Source organism: Tachypleus tridentatus, chromosome 3, assembly GCF_004210375.1.
Source record: "Tachypleus tridentatus isolate NWPU-2018 chromosome 3, ASM421037v1, whole genome shotgun sequence".
Taxonomy (NCBI): Eukaryota; Metazoa; Arthropoda; class Merostomata; order Xiphosura; family Limulidae; genus Tachypleus; species Tachypleus tridentatus.
This window is the reverse complement of record NC_134827.1, coordinates 9,004,015-9,026,586: the sequence shown is the minus strand read 5'-3', so window position 1 is coordinate 9,026,586 and position 22,572 is coordinate 9,004,015. Positions and strand designations below refer to the sequence as shown.

Genomic DNA, 22,572 nt, shown 5'->3' with positions numbered 1-22,572 from the left:
CTACACAATAGTGTTTCCGCACTCTGTCTACTGCGGGAAATCAAACCTTGAAGTTTAGTGTTTTAAGTCTACAAACATACTAATGGCCCACAGGCAGACGTCTGAACGTTCGAATAAAGATAATTAATATCAATTTCAGATTGTAACAAGTTACATGCTTAGATAAAAACTAAAAATCAACCCAGTGGAGACTATAATTAATTAAACATAATATTCTTTCGTTTTTTACTCATACAAATTAGAATTTATTGTTTCATCAGTTGGATTACCTTACTGTTGGTGATATTTTCGGCCCAATAAAATCTTATGACGTTCAGTCCAAAATACACATATTAAGTTGACAATGCAAAATAATCTCCATAATAAAAATATGCTAATAGAAAAATATATATTTGAAGTTATTCCGCTCCCGAAAGTTTTCAAGCAGTGAAGGAATGCCACTCAAAGCAGATTCCCTAAGTGGTAATTTCTAGTTTTAGACGTCCTGTTAAATATATATATATACATTTACTGTATAAACTGAAACGTATCTCTGAAAATTTTTCTTTTACTTTTTTTTTTGTTTTCCTCTACACAACAGAATCTTACACTACAACACATATATCGTAAAGAAAACCTAAACCTTTCATCAGAGAGACTAACTATCCAATGTTAAACAACTGAATAACTTTGAACGGTTTAATAATAATCTCGTAGTAAATAACTTCATTTACATTGAATACGTATACTGAAAATTGTGCTTAGGTAAGTGTAACAGTAATGCAGATTATTAAAAGTGTATTCTTGAGATCATCTAAATGTAACGCCTTTCCAAATGAATGTTTTTTTTGCATCTCCTTCCTCTTCTGGTCGTTATAAATGTTTTATATAAACAGTTGAATGAATTGACAGTTCCTTTATGTTTGGTTTGTTTGAAATTAAGCATAAAGCAACACAATGGGCTGATTGTGCTCTACCCACCACGGATATCGATATCCGGAGTTTAGCGTTGGAAGTTCTAAGAAAAACCGCTGTGACACTAGAGGGTGTCCTTTAGGGAGGCTTTTGTTTGTAGTTAAACATAAAGCTACATAATGGACATGTATGTGCTCTGCCCACCATGGGTATTGAAACCCAGTTTCTAGTAGGACCTTTTAGGAAACTCAAGAACAAAATTATAGGACAAAAGCAAATAATTTTTTTACAAAAGACAAAAATATTTTGAGTAATAATTTAAATATAAGTGAAAATAAAAAAATGTTTTGCTATATATTTAAATCATTAGTTACTGAGAATTATTGCTATGCAAAAGTTATAACTTAATTACTTTCTCTTAGACATAAATATTTTTGTTATATAGATCAAAACTCTGTAACACCTTTTACAGACAGAAAACTCATATCAGGCTTTCACATTAATTTTTTCAAAATTCATCACAGGATTGACATGAAAAATGTACTCCGAACATTGAGAGCCTAGTTGTTCTGTAGCAGTAACGTCAAATTCCACTATAGTCACACAAAAGTAGTCTAAGAATTAACAATGTGTGCTGTTGACTAAAAAAGTGCCTTTCCTGTAATCTATTAGTTCTAAATTATAAACAGCTATGATCAGATAGACCTTTGAGTAACTGTACTCGAAAATTCTGAAAAATTAAGTAAAAAATAATAATTTTTGGTGAATTCAGTAAATGAATATGTCTGATAGTGTGCATAAAGATACTTTCACACTTTTGAACATTTGACATAAACTATCTTTGTAACAAAACTTGGTGGGTTTAGATACAGACACTCGTCTGATATGTAAATTAGCAATGCATGATGCCAAAATGTAGGGAACTGCGTATGTTTGGAAGAGAAATTATGGGTTGTTTGAAATATCTAAAATTTATATCTAAAACATTTACGAATGAATGATTATGTGAAAGCTACAACACATAAAACTATTCAACAGAATGAAGAACTTAAAGTTACAGCAAACCATATTGGACCGAAGCGCTTTGAAAACTATCGAATTTTAGTGTTTTACAATGTAAAAAGTACGGAAAATCAACTATATGATAATAATAGCTGCCACAAAGAAAATTAAATCTATAAATATTTCGTTTTATTTGTGTTTAATGGACAATATCAAGATCAACTCAAAGATCTTAACCTTATAGAACATTCTTGTAATCATATAGAATGGTTTATTTTAAAGATTAGGCCTTAGCTTTTTAGTTATCATCTACTAGCTGAGCTTTTGAACAAAACAATGGAAATAAACTGTACAATATACTTAAGTGAAAACAGATCAGGCTTAACAGACTAGCAGCATTTGTTTAAATGATGGACAATGCTGACTCTCTGATATACTAATTCCAAGCCATCTGTCTTTTACTATATGCTACATACTTTTGGTAGTGTATCAGTAATAAAATAGGTCTGACAACTAGCAGCATAGTTTCAAGTGAAGAATGATGCCATCTCATTAAGATAGGGATTCCAAAATTATCTTGTACTACATGTTCCATTCTTTTGGTAGTGTCTCCTTACACAAGTACATTTTCTGTTTGAGGGCAGGAGCTCATCAGCTATATACACATGTATAATATTCTATAAAATAGTAACCTAAAATGATAAGTTATACTTGTATTTTTAAAAGTATGGAGTAAATTCGACGTATGAATGAATCATAAATATTTTGAATCAGGAAAACTATCTGAAATGTTAAAAACGATATTTTATATAATTTTAAGGTCAAGCATTATCTTATTTAAAATATCAGTTGTAAAACTTTCAAAGTATATTAAAGTTAATAAAATTTACAATATAGGTGAAAAATGGCGTATTGATAATAAAACAAGAACAACAATTAATGCCCAGCTTTAAACATTTAAGTTCGGCTTTAGTTAAAATGTAAGTTTAGACAACCCTAGACAGTACCTGTAAAATTTAATTTTATTTTCAGGTTTAGTTAAAATGTAAATTTATTTTTAGGTTTAGTTAAAATGTAAATTTATTTTCAGGCTTAGCTGAAATGAAAGTTTAGACAACCCTTGACAGTACCTGTAAAATTAATTTTATTTTGAGGTTTATTTAAAATATCAATTGTAAAACTTTCAAAGTATATTAAAGTTAATGAAATTTACAATATTGGTGAAAAATGGCGTTTTGATAATAAAACAAGAACAACAACTAATGCCCAGCTTTAAACATTTAAGTTCGGCTTTAGTTAAAATGTAAGTTCAGACAACACAACCTGTAAAATTAATTTTATTTTAGGTTTAGTTAAAATGTAAGTTAAGACAACCCTTTGACGGCCTGGCATGGCCTAGCGCGTTAAGGCGTGTGCTTCGTAATCTAAGGGTCGCGGGTTCGCGCCCGACTCGCGCCAAACATGCTCGCCCTCCCAGCCGTGGGGGCATTATAATGTGACGGTCAATCCCACTATTCGTTGATAAAAGAGTAGCCCAAGAGTTGGCGGTGGGTGGTGATGACTAGCTGCCTTCCCTCTAGTCTTACACTGCTAAATTAGGGACGGCTAGCACAGATAGTCCTCGAGTAGCTTTGTGCGAAATTCCAAAACAAACAAACAAAACAGACAACCCTTGATAGTACCTGTAAAATTAATTTTATTTTTATAATTTTGATTGCGTAGTAAGAGCGCTAACACTGTTGTTGAATTATTCGAGCAATTAAAGATTGTTTATAGAATATTTTTTTAAATATTCCATTACTACCAAATATGGAAATCATAGTTACTCCTCTCACTAAATAAATAGGCTTGGGGACGTAAAGGCCAGGGTCTACAAGAAACCTAGCACTAAACAAACAGGCACCACGAAGTTTACAACTTCGCCAATGCACACACACTCACATGAAAAGATTTAATTTAATTTCAACTGCTATTTGTCATTTTATTTTTATTTTTGTTCACAAAGTCAAACTAGACACCAGATTTTTGATGCGTCTTGTCATATTTCTGGCTTAATTACGTCAGTGTACGTTAGACTTGTGCTACAAACAACTAGGTCAAAAATATTTAGCGTCGCACATATAGAACAGATAAATAGAACTAGGTTACTAGTTACTCGGTACGGACCTTAAACGTGTCGTAGTATTAAAAAGCACCTTTCCTTTCTTTAAAGTAACATACTTGTGCTGTACTGAATACATGAATCTGCAAGGGTATCTTTGGTTTTAAACAGGTTATATGGTTTATTAATTAACCTACAGTTTCGTAATTTCTAAAACAATACTTGTAAAACTGTTCATGGCTGCAATATTACATTTTTTTCTTTATTTTTCTAGTTTGCTAAGCCTTAGGAGTACAATCACGTCTGCTAAATACACTTTTAAATAGTTTAGCCTAATGTTAGTTTAGATATGTGAGTCTTAAGAATATAACAAGGATTACTAATTATTTAATATTTATAGATAATTTTTATTATAGAATATGATAAACGATGGTATACAGTTTTATTAGTTATAGTAAGAATATAATGACAACTAACAAAATTCCCTTTTTTCTAAATCTTTTTTTCTAGGAACATGGTCTTTACTGTTACAGTTTTTTAGTCTAAGTACGACCCAACCGCTATTTTAACAGTTTCTGTTACAATACACCCTAATCTAACAAGTATGATGATTACAGTTTCTGTCTTTGAACAGCTAAACTTTGGAAAGTTCATAATACTATTACGATTATTATATTTATACTTATTTATAACCTTAAAGAGTTTGTGATAAAAAAGAATTACTAATTTTGCCAACTCTCATACATGATATAAGGATTAGTTTTCCTCTTTATAAACCAAATTTATGACTTCGATTAAAAAATTCTATAACATCTTAGTTTCATTCTTAACATCTGATCTCCAGTGGGTCAACAATGAGTCAGAGGGATATAAATGCCAAAACAAAGCTACAGAACAGGCTATACGTGTTGTGCTTACTAACGAACAAACAGGCATTCTTAACATCTGCTGAAATAATAGAACAGAACAGTTCTCTAAGACTTTAATTGGATCTTAAACTACAATTTTAGAAAAGCCACCATGAGCGCATATACTACACGCGTAACCCACATTCAAAAACATAGACTGTGTAGCATATAGACTGTTAAACAACGTCCCCAAACAGATAAAATCTCATTAATTAATTATAAAAATCTCATTTCTTTAATGCTTCAAGTTTCTATCTTGTGTTTGATTTCAATAAACAAAATGAATGAATGAAATTAACATGGTTTCAGCACACTTCAAGTGGTAAATAATGTTTTAAAAATAGTTTTGCCAGTTAGCCTTAAAACTGAGCTTTTATTGTTTGCTTTATGTTAAGCACAATGCTACACAATGGGATGTCTGTGCTCTGCCAACCGTGGTTATTGAAACAACAAAAAACAAACAAACAGATTTAAAATTACAAGCGAAACGTAGTAGTATAGAAAGGTCCTATAGAACTAATCATTCGATTTAAAGTATTGGACAAATTTGGACTCATTCACAAATAATTTACTTTAAAACGTTTAAAAACTGTCTTTCCTCCTTCTATAATCTGAGAAACGAAATTTATATGGATTGTAGTTATTTAAAAAATACACCAATTTTGATCAGTCGTGTATTTTACCTTTACCTTTAACATTTACAAAACAAAAGTAAAACTGTTGAGCAAAACATAATTATGAAAACAAACTGACTGATATTTACTTTGAAATATTGTACTGAGAGATCTACTTCAAACATAATTATGAACACAAACTGACTGATACTTACTTTGAAATATTGTACTGAAAGATCTACTTCAAACATAATTATGAACACAAACTGACTGATACTTACTTTGAAATATTGTACTGAGAAGATCTACTTCTGAAAGATCTATTTCAAACATAATTATGAACACAAACTGACTGATACTTACTTTGAAATACTGTACTGAGAGATCCTCTTCTTCAAATAAGAAGATATCATTCTTGGATTTCATCATTATAATAATCGACAAATATACACACAAAACATAAGTTGATTAATAAATTTCATCTTACCTGCGTCTATTACAATCCACGTTATATTTTGACGGTCTCTACTTGTCATTTTACAATGACAATGTTATCAGTCATAGAAACACAAAAGAGTATATACTGATATCTAACTGAATACAATAGCAGTGTTTTAATTTGAAATCTTGGGGTACTTGCAGTATTAAACTACAATATCATATACTGAGGAAATACGTAATGTTGACTGTGCTTACAATACCAGACTTACGTCAATAGCTTTCTACAAACTTCTATATACACCAGATATGGACAAATCAGGACAATAACTGATCAAAATAAAATATATAGGGAGTTACAAGCCAATAAGAATGTGTGTCAGCAAATGTTATAATATAGGCCAAGTCGTCTGAAACACAGAAAGGTCTTGAAAAAGAAAAGTAAAGACACAACTCGTTCCACTTCTTACCGATTTGACACATTTCTTACTCTTTCATATTGCATCGGGGTGGGTAGCAGTAAGACATAAACAAGTCTTACTTTGTATATCACTTTACAGAATAATCACCCTAAAGTAATTTAGATAAGGAAAAACAAAACACAAAATAGAGACCACTATTAGATTTACTGAAACATATTAGAACACCGAGTCCCCTTTCCTTAATTGAACGTGAGGCACAAGAAATTACCTAGTTACCAGGGGGATCTTGGACTGGGATTGTTTTGGAATATCTGCACTATGACCAGTTCATAACAATTTATATTCTGCTAAGGGTTTGTTTTTGGAATTAAGCACAAAACTGCACAATGAGCTATTTCTTCTTTGCCCACCGCGGATATTGAAACCCGATTTCTGGTGGTGTGAGGACAGGGATGGCTAACTCCGTGGATAGCATAGTTGTGGCCAGCTCGAGTTTAGGAATAAATTTTTCACCATCATTTATTTTTATCGCAAGTTTGTTAATCAGTAACTACACTGCCTAACTATAGTCACGCGCTTCATTACTGCCACAGACTCCGCCCATTTTGTAACGTCAGTCTGGTTTAGATGTTTGTTATCGAGTGTGCGTTGTTTTGCATGCGCTTGCAAACATATTTTTATTGTGCAACTTTCAAGCATTTAAATATATTTTATTTTTAATCTCATAATATGAATAAGTGGATAATTCGAAAACGAAATAATCCAGATGATGGTGAACACTCAGAATGAAGACAATTTAATTGATTCTGGCACTGCTGCCGAATAGAGAATGGCGCGTGACTGGAAAAACATAAAACGAAAATTTAATGAAAGTTGGAAGTTGAAATTTGAGTGATTGAAGCAAATAATAAGCCAGTGTGTCTTTTGTGTAACAAAGTTTTTAGGAATTATAATGTATACAACCTTAAGCAACACTTTAACAATTTTCACAATGAATTTGATGTAAAATTTCCAGTTGATAGCAAAAATCTTATGAATTAAATTAGCTGTCTGAAAGCACAACTTCATGAAAAAAGGAGGTATAAAAAGATGTTTATCATCGATAGAACTAGTTACGTTAGCTAGCTATAAAGTAGCTTGGATTCTAGCTCAAAAAAAGAAATCATTTGCTGATGCTGAACTAGTAAAAGAAGTATTGATTTTGGTCATTGAAACTCTATTGGAGAATTATGATTCAAAAATAAAAGATGATATTCTTCAAAATGATTTGCAATTAAGTCGAAGGTCAATTGTCCGCAGAATACTAGAGTTAGTGAAAGACAGAAAATCAGTTGCTTGAACAACTAAAAGACTGCTTGTATTTTTCTTTAGCACTAGCTGAGTCAACTGGTGTTAGTGACACTGTACAGTTGATATTTTGGGTTCGATATGTAACTTCAGATCTTCAAGTGAGGGAAGAAATGCTTGGCCTTTGTGGATTACAAAATCGAACATGTGGAAAAACATCTTTGAAAAATTTCTTGAAATATCCAATAACTTTAATCTGGATTTTAGAAAAATTGGTTTCTGACACAACAGACGGTGCTCCCGCTATAACTGGTGCGAAATTAGGATTTGTTTCTCTTTTTAAAGCAGAATTTAATTGAAAATAATATGAAGTCCACGCTGCTATCTTTCCATTGCATTTTGCATCAGGAAAATTTATGGGCTCAGATGTCTATAAAAGTGATGAATTGAAAAATTTTATGGGCATTGTTGTAAAAATTGTGAATTGTATTAAAAGTGGAAGCTCTTTCATCCATCGACAGTTTGTTGAGCCTTTGAAGAAAAGCAATAACTATACTTTTGATGATCTTACTGATTTTACAAATGTAAGATGGTTAAGTAGAGTCAAAATCCTGGAACGATTTACTTCCTTGTTTCCTCAAATAAAAGAGTATCTTGTTGAAAATGTAAGATTGAAAATTTCCTTGAAATTGAAACTTTGTCATGGCAGTGTGGTTTGCACTTTGTGTGCAACATGATGGTTCACTTGAATAATGTGAATACGAAGCTTTAGGGAAGAGGTAAAATAATAAGCGAGCAATTACAGTATATTCACGAATTTCAATAAAAGCTAAACCTCCTTGTGGAACAATTACAAAAGAATGATTTGACACATTTTGCAAAGTTGAATAGTTTTCTAGAAAATAATAAGGACTATGATTTCTCAGATGCTAAAAATGAACTCTATGTAAACTGGATAAAAAGCCTATCTCAAAAATTTAAATCACATTTCTCCGAATTTAAAAAATTGAAACTGATATTTGAATTTTTTGCATGAACCATTTCAATTTGACTAAGGAAATTGCATCTTTTTTGTCTTTAGATGAGTATGGATTTGAGGACGAGATGCTTACCCTGCAAAGTATAGAACAAATAAAAGGTAAACAAAAATGTTCTATCAGAGAGATGTGGCTCACTTTTCTGATAAATGAGAGCCTTCGAAATTTAAAGATAGCAATTTCAAAATTATTTTCCATGTTCGGATCCACATAGTTGAGCAAGTCAACATTTTCTACGCTAGATTTTCTCAAGTCTAGATACAGATATCGGCTTACTGGTATAAATTTAGTGGCAGAGCTAAGATGCTCATTGAGCATAGATATTAAACCAAATTTCACGAAACTTGTTGATGAAAACCTCGTCAATTTTCACATCGAAGGTTAGTTGAAATACAATTATTTTGATTAAGCTAACATCTTTTTTTTTAATAGTCTGGCCACTATTAAAAATAAGTTGCCCACCCTTGCCCTAGGAGATAATCCAGACAGTGATTTAGCTTTTTACATTATTATTATTTACATATACGACAATTAAATGTTTTGATGTTAATGAAATATTTTAGCACACATATGTTTAATATCAGTGTTTTGATAAATTTTCTTCTCGTGCTACATACATTTCATGCTCAGAACCTGAGGGCTATCTGTGCTAAATTTAGCTCTAAACACAAACAACAACTTGGGCTACTCTTTTACCAACGAATAGTGTTGATTTATGTGGAATTCCATTTGTAAAGAAAAAACAAAAACATTGCTATAGTTGCAACCATAGATACAAAATAATCTGGGTTAATAAAAATAATATATATGTATATTTGTCTTTATTATTAAAATTTATACATATCGGATTTTTATCTTAAAATAATTTTACTTAACTGAGTGATATCGTTAAGGGATCTTTTGATTAACTCTTTTAAGATCAAAATCAATATTAGAAATGTTTATTAGAAAATCATATCAAATTCCACGAGTTTTAACTGCTTATTTCTGCAAGATATTCAGAAGTTTGACTCGATTTTTATTGTTTTAGACTAAAAAAAAACGAAATCAAAAGTCCAAAGATATATCTTAACAAAGATAAATTATAGAAAGACGGAATGGGCGAAATTCCCTAGCGGTAATTAACTTCAACTTATTTAGTAACATGTGAAACTAATTATCAAATACGCCCAGCTGACCTACAAATTTATATTTTAATTGCGTATTCCCCTGTTCAACATGCAATATGTTGATTCTGTCAGTGAAATCAACTATCAAAGCATGTTCTTTGAATAAAACAGAATAATACTGACTGAGATATCAAGAGTAGGTGGGAAAACTTATTCAAGTAAGTAAAACACTTTTTTAGCTTATATAGAATAACTAGAAATTCACGATATTTACTGTGAATCAAATATTTCAATTTACTTGTAGTTAACTGTATGTATATATATATATAATTTATTGTGATAGGATTGTAATGCATTTGGGAAACATTTTGACATGAAAACTTACAGCTGACTAGTATTTCTTTTCCCAACGGTTTTCCTGTTCTGTGCATCTATTAAAGTGCACAAGCAGTGATGTGCTTTCACGGAAATAATCGAAAGACGAAAGATGAAATTTTTCTGAACACGTGGTAGCTATTTTCGTCAGTTTGTTTGTTTTGAATTTTGCGCAAATCTACACGAGGGCTATCAGCGCTAGCCGTCTCTAACTTAGCAGTGTAAGACTAGAAGAAAACAACTGGTCATCACCACCCACCGCCAACTCTCGGGCTACTCAAAACTAACGAAATAATGCTGACTATAACATAGTCTAAAATAACATTCTGCCACTATAATGCATAGCTTTCATGTAGTATCTGTATTGTTTAGTTTTACGCGTGGGAAATATTTATTCCTGTAAAGTTCTTAGTGAGGTTGTTATATTTATATAAAACTTTAAAACTTAGAAAGAAAACTAAATCTTTATGACGAAGCTTCCTCGTCGGTGCTCTCTTACAAGCAGACTTCCTTAGAAGGAAATGATAAAAATAGCAACGTAAACTCACCATGTAGCCATGCAAAAAGCGCCGTATGTGCTAGCTAAAGTATGTTATCATTCCAAAAGAATGACGTGGCGAAGATATATATTTGTTCATATGACGTCTTTATATAAGTTTAAAAAACCTCAACGTCATTCATTGGCAGTCATATGACTGTGATTTACTTGTTTTATTCAGGAATTAACTAACCGCCGAGTTTCCTTTATCTCTACGTCACAAGCTATATAATCATTATAACCAAATGCAGTATAAAACTTGAGAGTTGCGTAGTAGCTAAATGCCAGGCGACGTTACTCACCCAGAGAGGAAAGATAAAGTGATACCCATGAGAAGTGAATTAACGCATAAAGTGTTTTGTTTATTACAATTCGCGATTCCTCTCAGTTATTTGCCTATTTTTCTCAAACGTATTAATCATACGTTTAGCAATGTGTAAATATGATTTTTTTAACGATAATTCACCTTTTCACATAAGGTCCTGAACAAATCGTGTGTTGAAACTATAACATTTATGATGAAATAATTATAAATGTAATAAAACAATATACTCAAAGAAGAAAGAGTTGAAACATTGTAATAGTAATGGCCTGGTTTCGTATAATTAAGTATTTTTTGATTGATAAAGTATTTTCAACCCATACCAGCCGTTTTTACATATATATTTTTCTGTACAAGTGGGTTTTCTCGTCATCACGGATTATGATAAAGTATTTAGTACTATGTCAGAAGATTTAGTTGTGCCTGCTTTAACACCTATTTATGACACGGGTTAAATAAGACAAACAACAGTTCTCTCTGTGTACGATATCAAGTAGGTGTCATGTTTAAAGGGTAGATATCTAGCTTCTTATCTTTAAAGTTACACAGTCTACAAGGTTCCAAACTAGAAGTGCCTTTCAACACAAAAATACAGAATGAATTAACGCAAATAAAACAAAACGAATCCACGTAACAGATTGGTTTCAACAATACCCTCCGGCAAACATTTAAAAATACCGTCTTTCTTTTACTAACTGTTTTCCTTATTAGACAAGTAAAAATAATCTATTAAGATATTAGATAAGGGCCACATACCAATAATCTAAGAGCTGTTCGCTTAATGACGTTATTTCCTCTTACTTAATGCACAAAAATAAAGAATTATAAGATTCATCATTATTTAGTAGTTTTAAGCCTTTTCAAGAATCAGAAAAAAAAGACGCAGGTTCTTTGTTGCCAAACAGTATAGTTACTTCATAATATTAAAACCTTTCAAGAAATCCAAGAAGACTATCCCCACGGTATTTCTTTGTCATACAATTGTGAAACTTTAGTAGCAAAATTTTATCATAAAGACCTTTAAAAACTTCATTGAGAGTGTATATATATATTCATATAATAATTTACAAACTACAATACACTTGTTTGTCTGTAATTTAGATACATGTTTAAAACGTTTTATGGATAGTACTAAACTTATTACACTGTGTAAGTTACTTATACTTTGTCAAGTCAGTGTTCGAAGGTTTTAGAAAGTTTATTTTTCTATAGAGGGCGCTGCTCACCTTCCTTGGGACATTCATCCTCTTCATTCGTCAACATCTGAAGCACACGAAAGGATCGTGACTGGGGAAAACTTGACGCGTTATCTGTTTCTGTTCTGGGACAATACATTTGATTGTTTTCCAGTGGCTGGCATGGCCTCGAAGAATCACTTCTGAGACTCAAACTACAAAAATTGATAAATAGATCTTGGAACAGTAGGTAAATAACCGATATGGTGTGAAGTAACTTAAAGTGAAGTTAAGGTCAAACAAATGATTGACTGAAGTTAAGAAATGAAAGTGTTAAAACGTGTTCCATAATAATGGAGTTAACTACGTCATAAATACTGTAGTTTTTGAAATGTTTTTTTCTTAAATTGAGAGCTAAGTAGATGACGAAAAGTGTTAATGCTATTCAGTATCTTAAGAGTTCAAACACAACTAAAACTTAACAGTTCTGTAACCAAAATAACATACTCAAACAAACTCCTACACGTTATGGACGTATAACTATCTAGAAGTGGCCTGAACTACATCGGTCATTTATTATACTATTTACTAAAAAAAATGGAATTTATCTATTCTCATTACACCAACTTTCAAAATCAAATATTAACTGGTTGTTATATTTCGTTTGATTATTTAATGCTAACGTTATCTAACACAAGACAGTAAGATTTCGTGCAATATAACTAAAATTTAATTTTAAGATCACCGAACAATAAATCCACTGGTAGATACGTCTGCTTGTGTCAATACGCATCTTATAACGAATCATCTGGATCAGCTAATTTTTAAACTTAAGATATGATATTCTTAAGAAAGTCATAAAGTTATCTTACAGGATATACTTTTAATTCTCAACTGTTTCTGTTAAAACTAAAATAAAAAGATTATTTTTCCACTAAAAGTGAAGAGAGTGGAAAATAACTTCTCATATATTGAATTTATTAATTTCAGTAGTTATTAATAACTCACTTTGTAGTTAATGTTTTCCATTAACTTGAGAGGGAGAGAAAAAAGGATTTTTGTGTTTGTTCTCGAATGTAAAGATAAAGAAATAAAGATACATGTTTTTAAAGATTTATCACTGTTTGGCAATAATTCGTCGTAATTTATAAGTTCGATTCTTACTGGGTGTAGAGCATTACAGTCCAGTTACAGCGTGTAATAAAGGCTAACGTGAGAACAGAAAAATAAATAAAGAGTTTTAAGTTTTTGATTACCAGAAGAATTAGTTCATCTAATGGTAACATCATGTGTTAAACTTTACTCACCCTTCAAACTGCCTGGCTGCCTCATCGGTTTGAGCTTGATATGCATTTAAAGTATTTTCTGGAGAGTAGAGATTTAAAGGGGAATTGTATGATGGGACAATTACCGCATGTTGTCGCTGCTTTGGGTTACGTATGACACCTTGGTTAGGATTGCAAAACTGAGCAGTTTCAGCCTTGTTATTATTCTCTTTAAATCCCACAGAATCCTGATTTACTGTTACAGATGGGGGCATTGGCTGATGACCGTTTGACACAGGGAGGACTGGTTGCATTAATTTGGCCTGAGGGGGAGAAAGGTGCTGAGGTGGGTGATTTTGTGATTCATTCAACTCTTTGTTCGTTTCATTATCTGCCTCAGTTTCGTTTTCAGTTTTCGATTTTGCGCCCACTCCCGGATCCTGTTGATTGGCTAAAAGTCTGCGAGCCATTCGGGGAGATTTGATTTGAGATAGGTCAATCCCACCAGGAATGTAGGTAAACGGTTTTTTATCCTTCTTCAAACTGCCTTGTAAAGGACCAGGTAAATAGCTGAAAGGTTTATCAGTGCCATCTTGCGGTGTATTTGCACAGTTTTGTAAAGGATGGTAACCTGTGTTTTCTTGTTTGTTTTCCTTCTGTAAATAAAAAGTTATATGAATTTACTGATGTACATAAAATGTAGATATTTTAAAATAAAACGCATGTATATTTATTAATTGAAAAGGGATATTTTCACATGAACATTAAAAAACTAATCATTTACTTCAAGGCGCAAAATTCAGGTTTTCATTCCCGCGACTAATGTAATGCAAATAACCTATTTTTTAGCTTGGCATTGAAATAATTCTTGTTTGTTTTGAATTTCGCGCAAAGCTACACGAAGACTATCTGCGCTAGCCGTCTGAATTTAGCAGTGTAAGATTAGAGGGAAGGCAGCTAGTTATTACCATCCACCGCCAACTCTTTGGCTACTCTTTTACCACTGAAAAGTGGGATTAATCGTAACATTATAACGCCCTCACGGCTAAAAGGGCGAGCATGTTTGGTGTGACAGGGATTCGAACCCGCGTCCCTCAGATTACGAGTCGAGCGCCCTCACCACTATTCTTTGGTAAAAAAGTAGCCCAAGAGTTAGCGGCGGATAGTGATGACTAGCTGCCTTCCCTCTAGTCTTACATTGCAAAATTAGGGACGGCTAGCGCAGATAGTCCTTGTGTAGCTTTGCGCGAAATTCAAAAAACCAAACTTTATCCGTTCTGCTTCTATTATAGATTTACGACTTTTTTGCTACTGTTGTTGTTTTATGAATATTACGTATTCATAAACTTTCTATTTTGACAAATATACACATAAACGTTTCTACGCTACCATGACCGATAAAATTCATTATTTGCTCTTCTAACAAATATATATATGTAAGTAATACTAATTAATTAAATGTAACTTTCTTGTTTAAAAATATTAAATATAAGCTTTTAGTATCGAAGATGGTATTGCCATTCTAAGACAAATACGATCAATATGGCATTTAACGAACTGTTTCTGTTCTTAACATTAATGAAGCTATTTCCCAACAAAATATACTAACCTTTTGTAGTTCCCGCCAGCTGGGACCATTTAATGGAGGAGGTGGAGGCGGTGGAGGCGGTGGTGGCGGAGGAGCCATAGAAGGTGTTTCTGAAATATTCTCTTTAGTAGCGGAATCCTGTTGGCGTTCACTTGTAAGTATAGTGTCGCCTGTCGGGGGTTGAGTCATAACCATGTGTTTGTCCCACAGTGGTTGTGAGAGTGGAGTGGGCGGTGTTACAATTTCAGCTGCATTCTCAGAATTCATGATAGGTGAAATATTAGTTTGCAGACTGAGTGATGTGTTTTCCTTAGTTAATTTTAAATCGTCAGCTCCACAATGTGCAGTAAAAATGGGAGTTGGTGGAGTTGGAAGATTTGTCACTGAGTTAGATGGGAAAGCATTTTGAGTTGATGAATTTGAGTCTGACAAAAAATTTGGAAAGGGGCTCGTTTGAATTGGAGTTTCAGTAGGTACATTGCAATAATCCTGGCTGTTAGAATGTACATTTGTGCACGTGGAATACCTCTGTTCTATATCTTCCTCCGATGATTGTGCATTCCATTCTGGTGTTTCGATTGAATTTGATGAATGATCATTCTGGTGTGAATTTACGTTCCTATTTGCATTTACTTCTTGACCAGGCCATCTTGAAAAGCCATTTTTAGTAGAATTACTTGTTTGCACGTCCCATTGTGAACCTGCACTACCGGGTGTGCCAGGGGTTCTAACTGCCCAATATGGGCCAGAAGGAGTAGACGTTGTCGTTGTCCTAGCTGCCCAGTAAGGGCCTGATGATCCTGGTGTTGTAGGTACACGCTTGACTACCGGACGGTTATTTAATACGGGAGAACCATTAATCCCAGAAAAGAAAGGATTGGGTCCAGGGCTGTTGCAATTTGTAGCCGGACTCCAGACTGCTGGACTACTGTGGCCTGCAGCTTTTCTGTGAAAAAGATTAAAAATAGAAGAAAATAATGTAAGCATTTACATAACTGAGCTTAACTGTTTCCCTGTGTCATGAATATGTTAAACCTTTTGTTGTCAGTAACTACATGATGTCACACATAACAATTTACAACTAAGTTTACAATTATATGAATAAATAGTCGCAATCTAGTCAACTCCAAAGTATTATAGAAATTTAAGGAATGTCATAACACCAATGATTTTATCTAATCTTGAAACATATATTCAAGACTAAAATGCAACGTACTACACTGCAGGTGGATCTGCATATCATGTATGTCAGAAAGTAAACCAGAAATTTCAATTATTAATCACTTTCATGAAAGATACGTATTGAGGTATTAATCGTCCTGTTTACCCTGCAAGATACATATACTCATATACTAATGTACCACAAAGTACTGATAATGGGCCATTTGGCTCTTCAAAGTTCTTCCTAAACACCCACCCTTGAGAAAACTAAAAAATCTAAGCCAATCCCTTTACTTCAAAAAATTGTCGATTACCATAATTAAGTCTTATAAAGTGCAGATCTCCTATTACTCATTCCATAAGCCAATCACCCTTTTCCGAAATTAAACTGTTTTAGCCAAAACCTAACTTGTCCTTTCCAAACCATAAATTCTTGTTTTCTTCTCCTACTATCTTCAGAATGAAACACAAATAAATCAGAAATTGTATCTATCCACTATATTACGTTGCAAACTTCAAGAAGGTCACTCCTAGATTTTTCTTTTCTCATGATCTAATCTATCTTTATAAGCTAACCCTTTCATCTCTAGAATGATCCTTGTAGCCCTTCTCTGAATTCCTTCTAATTATTCAGTGGTTGTTCTTAGATAATAAGACCTAACTAGTAATTTGTATAGAGAGATAATTGTTTCTTTTGCCTGGTAATTAACATGTGTGTAAAAACATCTTAAAATTCTGTCGTGTTTTTTGCTTGTAATGGAGCATTGCCTCGACGGCTTGAATAACTTATCGTATACTACACCAAGGCTCTTTTCTTCAGTCACGCAACTGAGTGGATCCCCAGTTATATTAAATGTGTGGTTCAAATTGTGATAACCTATATGCATCGGCTTGTAATTACTACAGTTAAAGTTCATTTCTTAATAAGCCATGTATTTGTACAACTTATCAATTGATCTAAGTCGCTCTATGGTAATGTTCTAAATACAACGATAAATGCCCAAGAGTTTAATGCAGTTAACAAACTTTAGTGATTTACTAATTATGGACCTACAAATATTATGTAATTTCAAACTCAAGAAGAAACGTTGATGGTTTGGGAAATTAAATAAATGAGCTTCAAGCCACTTATCAGATTCAAATGGAAACTATTAGGGTTTTAAACCGTTCAGAACGTTTTTAACTAAAGGCTTCAGTGCAATCGGCAGTAAAAAGGATTGCTGTAGTAAGATGTTTACTATTATTTTTGAATAAATTTTAATCGTTGTGTTTGTATGCATATGTTGATTTTATTCGTACCGATGTTATAAATATTATAGTTCTAAGGCGAGTTCTCTCTCTTTTTGTCCCAGTAGCACAGCAGTATTTTTGCGAACTTACAAAGTCATAAATCGGGTTTCCATACCATTAGTGGGCAGAAAACAAATAGCCTACTGTGTAGCTTTGTGTTTAATTTCAAACGAACAAACTTTTTCTCGCTTTATTGAATTTCATTATTAATTCCCGTAGACTATACAAACCATTGCTCAAGGCAAACATTAAACATATTTACTAACGTAAGTTTATGTTTGGAGTTTCATTTTTATGAGAAATTAGTTTTCAACGAAATCCAATAAGTGATTATAATGGTAATCAAAGTGGTAATCAAATCTCACTTTTTATCAGACATCAGTAGCACATAATTTAGCGCTAAGTGCTGTTGACAAGGTGCCTTTTTTTCTCTAGTTTATGAGTTTTAAGCCAAGAACATCTGTATAGGTTTTGCAGGCCTTACATGGTTAGGGCGATCGATTCGCATTCTACAGATATCGGGTTTAAATACCGTCCCTAAACACGCTCGCCCTTTTAACCATGGAGTCATTAATGTGGCAATCAATCCCAATGTTCGATTATAGCATTTCCAAAGTTGACTAGCTGCCTTACCTTTAGTTTCTCATTTCTAAATCAGGTACGGCTAGCGAAGATAGCCCTCGAGTAACTTTGCAAAAAATTCAATAAACAAACAAGGTTTTGGAAAAAAAATATATTTATTTAACAAAACATCACAACAATTAACACTGCAAATTTAAGATACCAACAATGAACAACATATTATCTTTTTTTAATTCTCATTCGTAATATAAAAAACATCAAGTTTCGCTAACTCAGTTGAAAAGTATTGTTTCTCATATACCACAAGCTACAGACGCGTTCGGCGCTGTTGTTTTCTTACTTAAATGTGAAACCAAAGGCGGATTCTTGGAAAAAGTAAGTGTCGTTAGATTATGATAACTCTGAGTCATTGTGTTTATGAGACATGTGTCACTACGAGCTTTCTAATGTCACCAAGTTTTCGTTATTCCAGAATAGTTTTTATAATTGTCAATTGTATATACATTCTTTACTTCCAAACAATCGTTTTATTTATTGCACTATTACTGTAATGCGACAAAATGCATAGAACAAAACAACAATATCAACAGTTATGTCTTCTTCAGTATACGGTTCAGTGGTATGTCTGCGGACTTATAACGCTATAAACCGGGTTTTGAAACCCGTGGTGGGCAGAACACAGATGGCCCTTAGCGCCGCTTTCTGATTAATTACAACAATCTTCAGTTATTTGTGTTTTCGTATGGTAAAGTCAAATCGGGTTACCTCCTGTGCCCACCGATGGGAATCGAATTCCTGATTATAGCGTTGTAATCCTGAAGACTTACCGCTATCTCCCCGGGAGTTCCGCCGCTGGAACAGCGGTAAGTCTACGAATTTGCAACGCTAAAATCATGGGTTTGATTCCCCTCGGTGGACACAGCAGATAGCTCGATGTGGCTTTGCTATAACGAAAACACACACTCACCAGGAGACTCTTCATTATTTAAATAATTTTGAATTTCATATACTCTGTCTGTTAAGAATACAAGTATTTGTTTGATTCAGGAAATGTCCGGAAATACGTTGAATTTGAAAAAAATGGTTTATTAGCCATATTCAATAAAGTTAACATCGTTTTATTGTTTTTCTTGGTTTTTTAAAATAAAGAAAATAAAGTTTTATGGTTTAATAACTTATATACAATTATTTTGCATTTATAACAGCTTCTATGATCAAAAGATTACTGTATGATGAAAACACAGACACCATATCATGTTCACACCCACGCACGAGCTCATATGCCGGCATTGCTAAAAAGAACTCAAGTCCACTAAGAAACAATCATTCTCTGTCAAGACGATGAGTTTAACTAAAGAAGCCAGCAGTAGTAAAAATTCAATTTATACCTAACACTTCGACATTGAATATCTTATGAGTCACTTAAAAAAGTCTGCACGAGAGAAAAAACAAACTGTGCACAAAGAATATTGAACCAGCTAATCAAGTGATTCGTTGAACATTTCTGTAATGTTTTAATCTAGTGCAATTTGAATAAACAAACTGCGTTACCCTGCCGGTTTACACTTAACATTCATATACACATTCTAGAAAAACAATAATAATAGACATAGCGATAAGATATATATACATTGTTCGTGATATTTTAGAAAATAATTTACAAGTTATAATAAACGTATGTTTTTTTCTTTTTTTAAAGCATAGAATGAGTTCTCAAGTCTTAGATATTTTGTTTGGAGTTAGGGATAAAGCAACACAACGTGCTATCTCGGCTCTACCCATTCTCGCGTTCTAAGTCCGTAGACATACCACTGCGTCACTGAAGAGTGATCTCAGTACAACGAACGAACAACAAAAATATGTAGTTTCCAATCAGAGTCTCTTCCGGTGTCTCAGAGGCACCTCTGAGAGCTCATAACCCTAAAAATCGGGACTCGCTATCCGTTTTGGAACGAGCATAAATAAGCCAACGTGTAACTTTGAGCTTAACAACAAAGAAACGTGTTTTCTTTTAAAACAATAGCACAGACATGACAAACTAACGAAGTAATATTTAAATTATCCAGTAAAGCCTGCATCTTTATTCGTCACTGTGTTTTTCGAGTGTTTTTTGTGAATAAATAAATTCGCACACACACACACACAGTGACGAACAAAGATACAGAGAAAAAAGAATATTTCCTAGTGATTAACGTATCGAACTGTAAATTTGAAGACCCTTGATTTACGTCCCTTTCCCGCAAAATCGCTCTTTGCACTGTGGGAGAATGGGTGCGCCATAACAGTAAATGTCAAAATTCATTATTTTGTCAACGAATGCTGTTTACAAGCTGCTTTTTTCTCTAGCCTATCTATTCAAAATTAGAGACGCAGGTAGCTCTTACATATCTTGTACGAATATGTGAAATAAGCGTCGCCCAGGATGGGCAGGTGGTTCAGGCCCTCGACTCCTAATCTGACGGATCCCCATCACACAAAACATGCTTGTCTTTTCAGCCGAGTGGGCGTTATAATGTTACGGTCAATCCCACTATTCGTTGGTAAAAGAGTAGCCCAAGAGTTGGCGGTGGGTGGTAATGACTAGCTGCCTTCCCTCTAATCTTGCACTGCTAAATTAGGGACGGCTTGCGCAGATAGCCCTAGAGTAGCTTTGCGCGAAATTCAAAACAAGCCAAAACAAACTGAAATAAGCAAACAAGAGAAACAGAGTAGACATGTGAATGAAAGTAAAGAAATAGATACAAAAAAGCTAAAATGATGCTTACGTTTACACAACACATACAACTAACTATTTCACACAAGTTATCTTGACCAGTGTAACTTGTCTTATCTATTTATTCGTATGTTCCTTCAGTGGCACAGTATTAAGTCCACATACTTATAACGCTAAAAACCTAGTTTTGATATCTTCGGTAGGCATAGCACAAATAGTGTATTATGTTACTTTGTGCTTACTTACAAGTAAGCATTAAAGATTATTTATATAACAAGACCTGCACTTATTTTCGTTCAAAATTATGTTATTATTCACGAATCCTAATTTTAATGTTTAAAATACGAAAGGTTAGGGACATGTATTAATTAGATCATCATTTCTCCTGTTGCGGAAACAAGACGCTAAGTGCTTTGGAAAAAGAAAGTGCAAAACTAGCATCTTTGTGATGAAATGGGTCAGAAGATACTCTACTTTTGTTATTTTAGGCAACTTTAAACGTTTTCTGTGCCAGCCTAACAACCAACTCGCAAACATAAAGTGGACCAAGAACTAGGAGACCTATAAACATACGTTTTGTATTATATTAAACTAAATCAAGAAACAATGTACAAACAAATTCAGCACTTGGCTTCATAAAGTCTACAGAAAACAACAGTTAAACTTTCCAAAGCTGAAGAAACACACTTTTTCTTTTGTTTTTCAGTTTTTTTATTTGGTTACTTTTTTTCCCTTCTAATCAACACCAGTCTATATTTAGGTTTTTTTTTCAGGGCCAATATACAAATCCAAAATTCCTTGAAGAAAAACTAATTTTTGCACTGGTTTAAAGCCGGGTATTTGAAAACTTTTTTCCAAAAACTCCAATTCCTAAAAAAAAACTGATATTTTTGTAAATAACTAATAAGTCCCTAAAATATTGACTGAAATTCGAAAAAAAACTCAATTAATAAAAAAAAAATTTTGAACAAGAAAACCTTGAAAAATTGCCCTCCCCCAAGAAAAATCCTCATAATACATAAGACATTTCATGTCTTAGACATGAAATTTTGTAAGTTAGACACATTTGATTTTCTCTTTCACTCCTTTTTCCGAACAAAATAGTTCAATAGCTCATTAATATAAAAATTTTTAAGTTTAGAAAACAAATTACTCAGAGTAGCTTTATTAAGGAGATGTATAATTACTTTTACACAGTTGGTGACGTACATATTATCGATTTTTTTTGTCTTTTATTTGACAACCATTTATTAAAGCATTGTTTTTTATTGTTTAATTTAACACGAACTCTGGACCTATATGAGCAACTCTTAAGGCAATGAAAGTTTAAAATAGTGTAACACTCAAAAGATCAATCTAATTAATATATAATATTAAGCATTGTTCTAATTGATGAAAATATTATAACAAAAACTGGTAGAATTCTATGAAAGATGTTCTTCCTCCTTCCCCTTAAAAAATAATCAACAATTATACATAAATAATTTACATTATTAAATATGTTCCTCAGTTTAATTGTTAGTGGAGTTTTAAAATGAATACGACTGCAAAGCCCAAAAATCAAACCGTTTTATTTCAGAGACCAAGTTATTCGAAATGCTTACCAGCTGCTTTTTTACACAGAAATATCCTGTTCAAGAAAAAACGTAAACGAGATGTGAGAGACGTATTAATCACAATATGCTCATTGTACCGCATAGCTGGAGGTTCGGTAATAAAAGCATACCGAAAATCGACATCTATCCAACGAA

General features: G+C 33.0%; 1 protein-coding gene across 1 annotated transcript in view; it reads right to left on the bottom strand.

Annotated features, from left to right (window-relative positions):
• The window catches only part of LOC143246308 (uncharacterized), a 62,134-nt gene that overhangs the window by 16,416 nt on the left and 23,146 nt on the right, over positions 1-22,572 (bottom strand). Inside the window, exons 4-6 of the mRNA XM_076492804.1 lie at positions 15,097-16,021; positions 13,530-14,143; positions 12,274-12,437 (exon numbers count right to left, since the gene is read on the bottom strand). Coding sequence (XP_076348919.1) covers positions 12,274-12,437; positions 13,530-14,143; positions 15,097-16,021 — 1,703 coding nt within the window. The remainder of the gene's footprint in view (positions 1-12,273; positions 12,438-13,529; positions 14,144-15,096; positions 16,022-22,572) is intronic.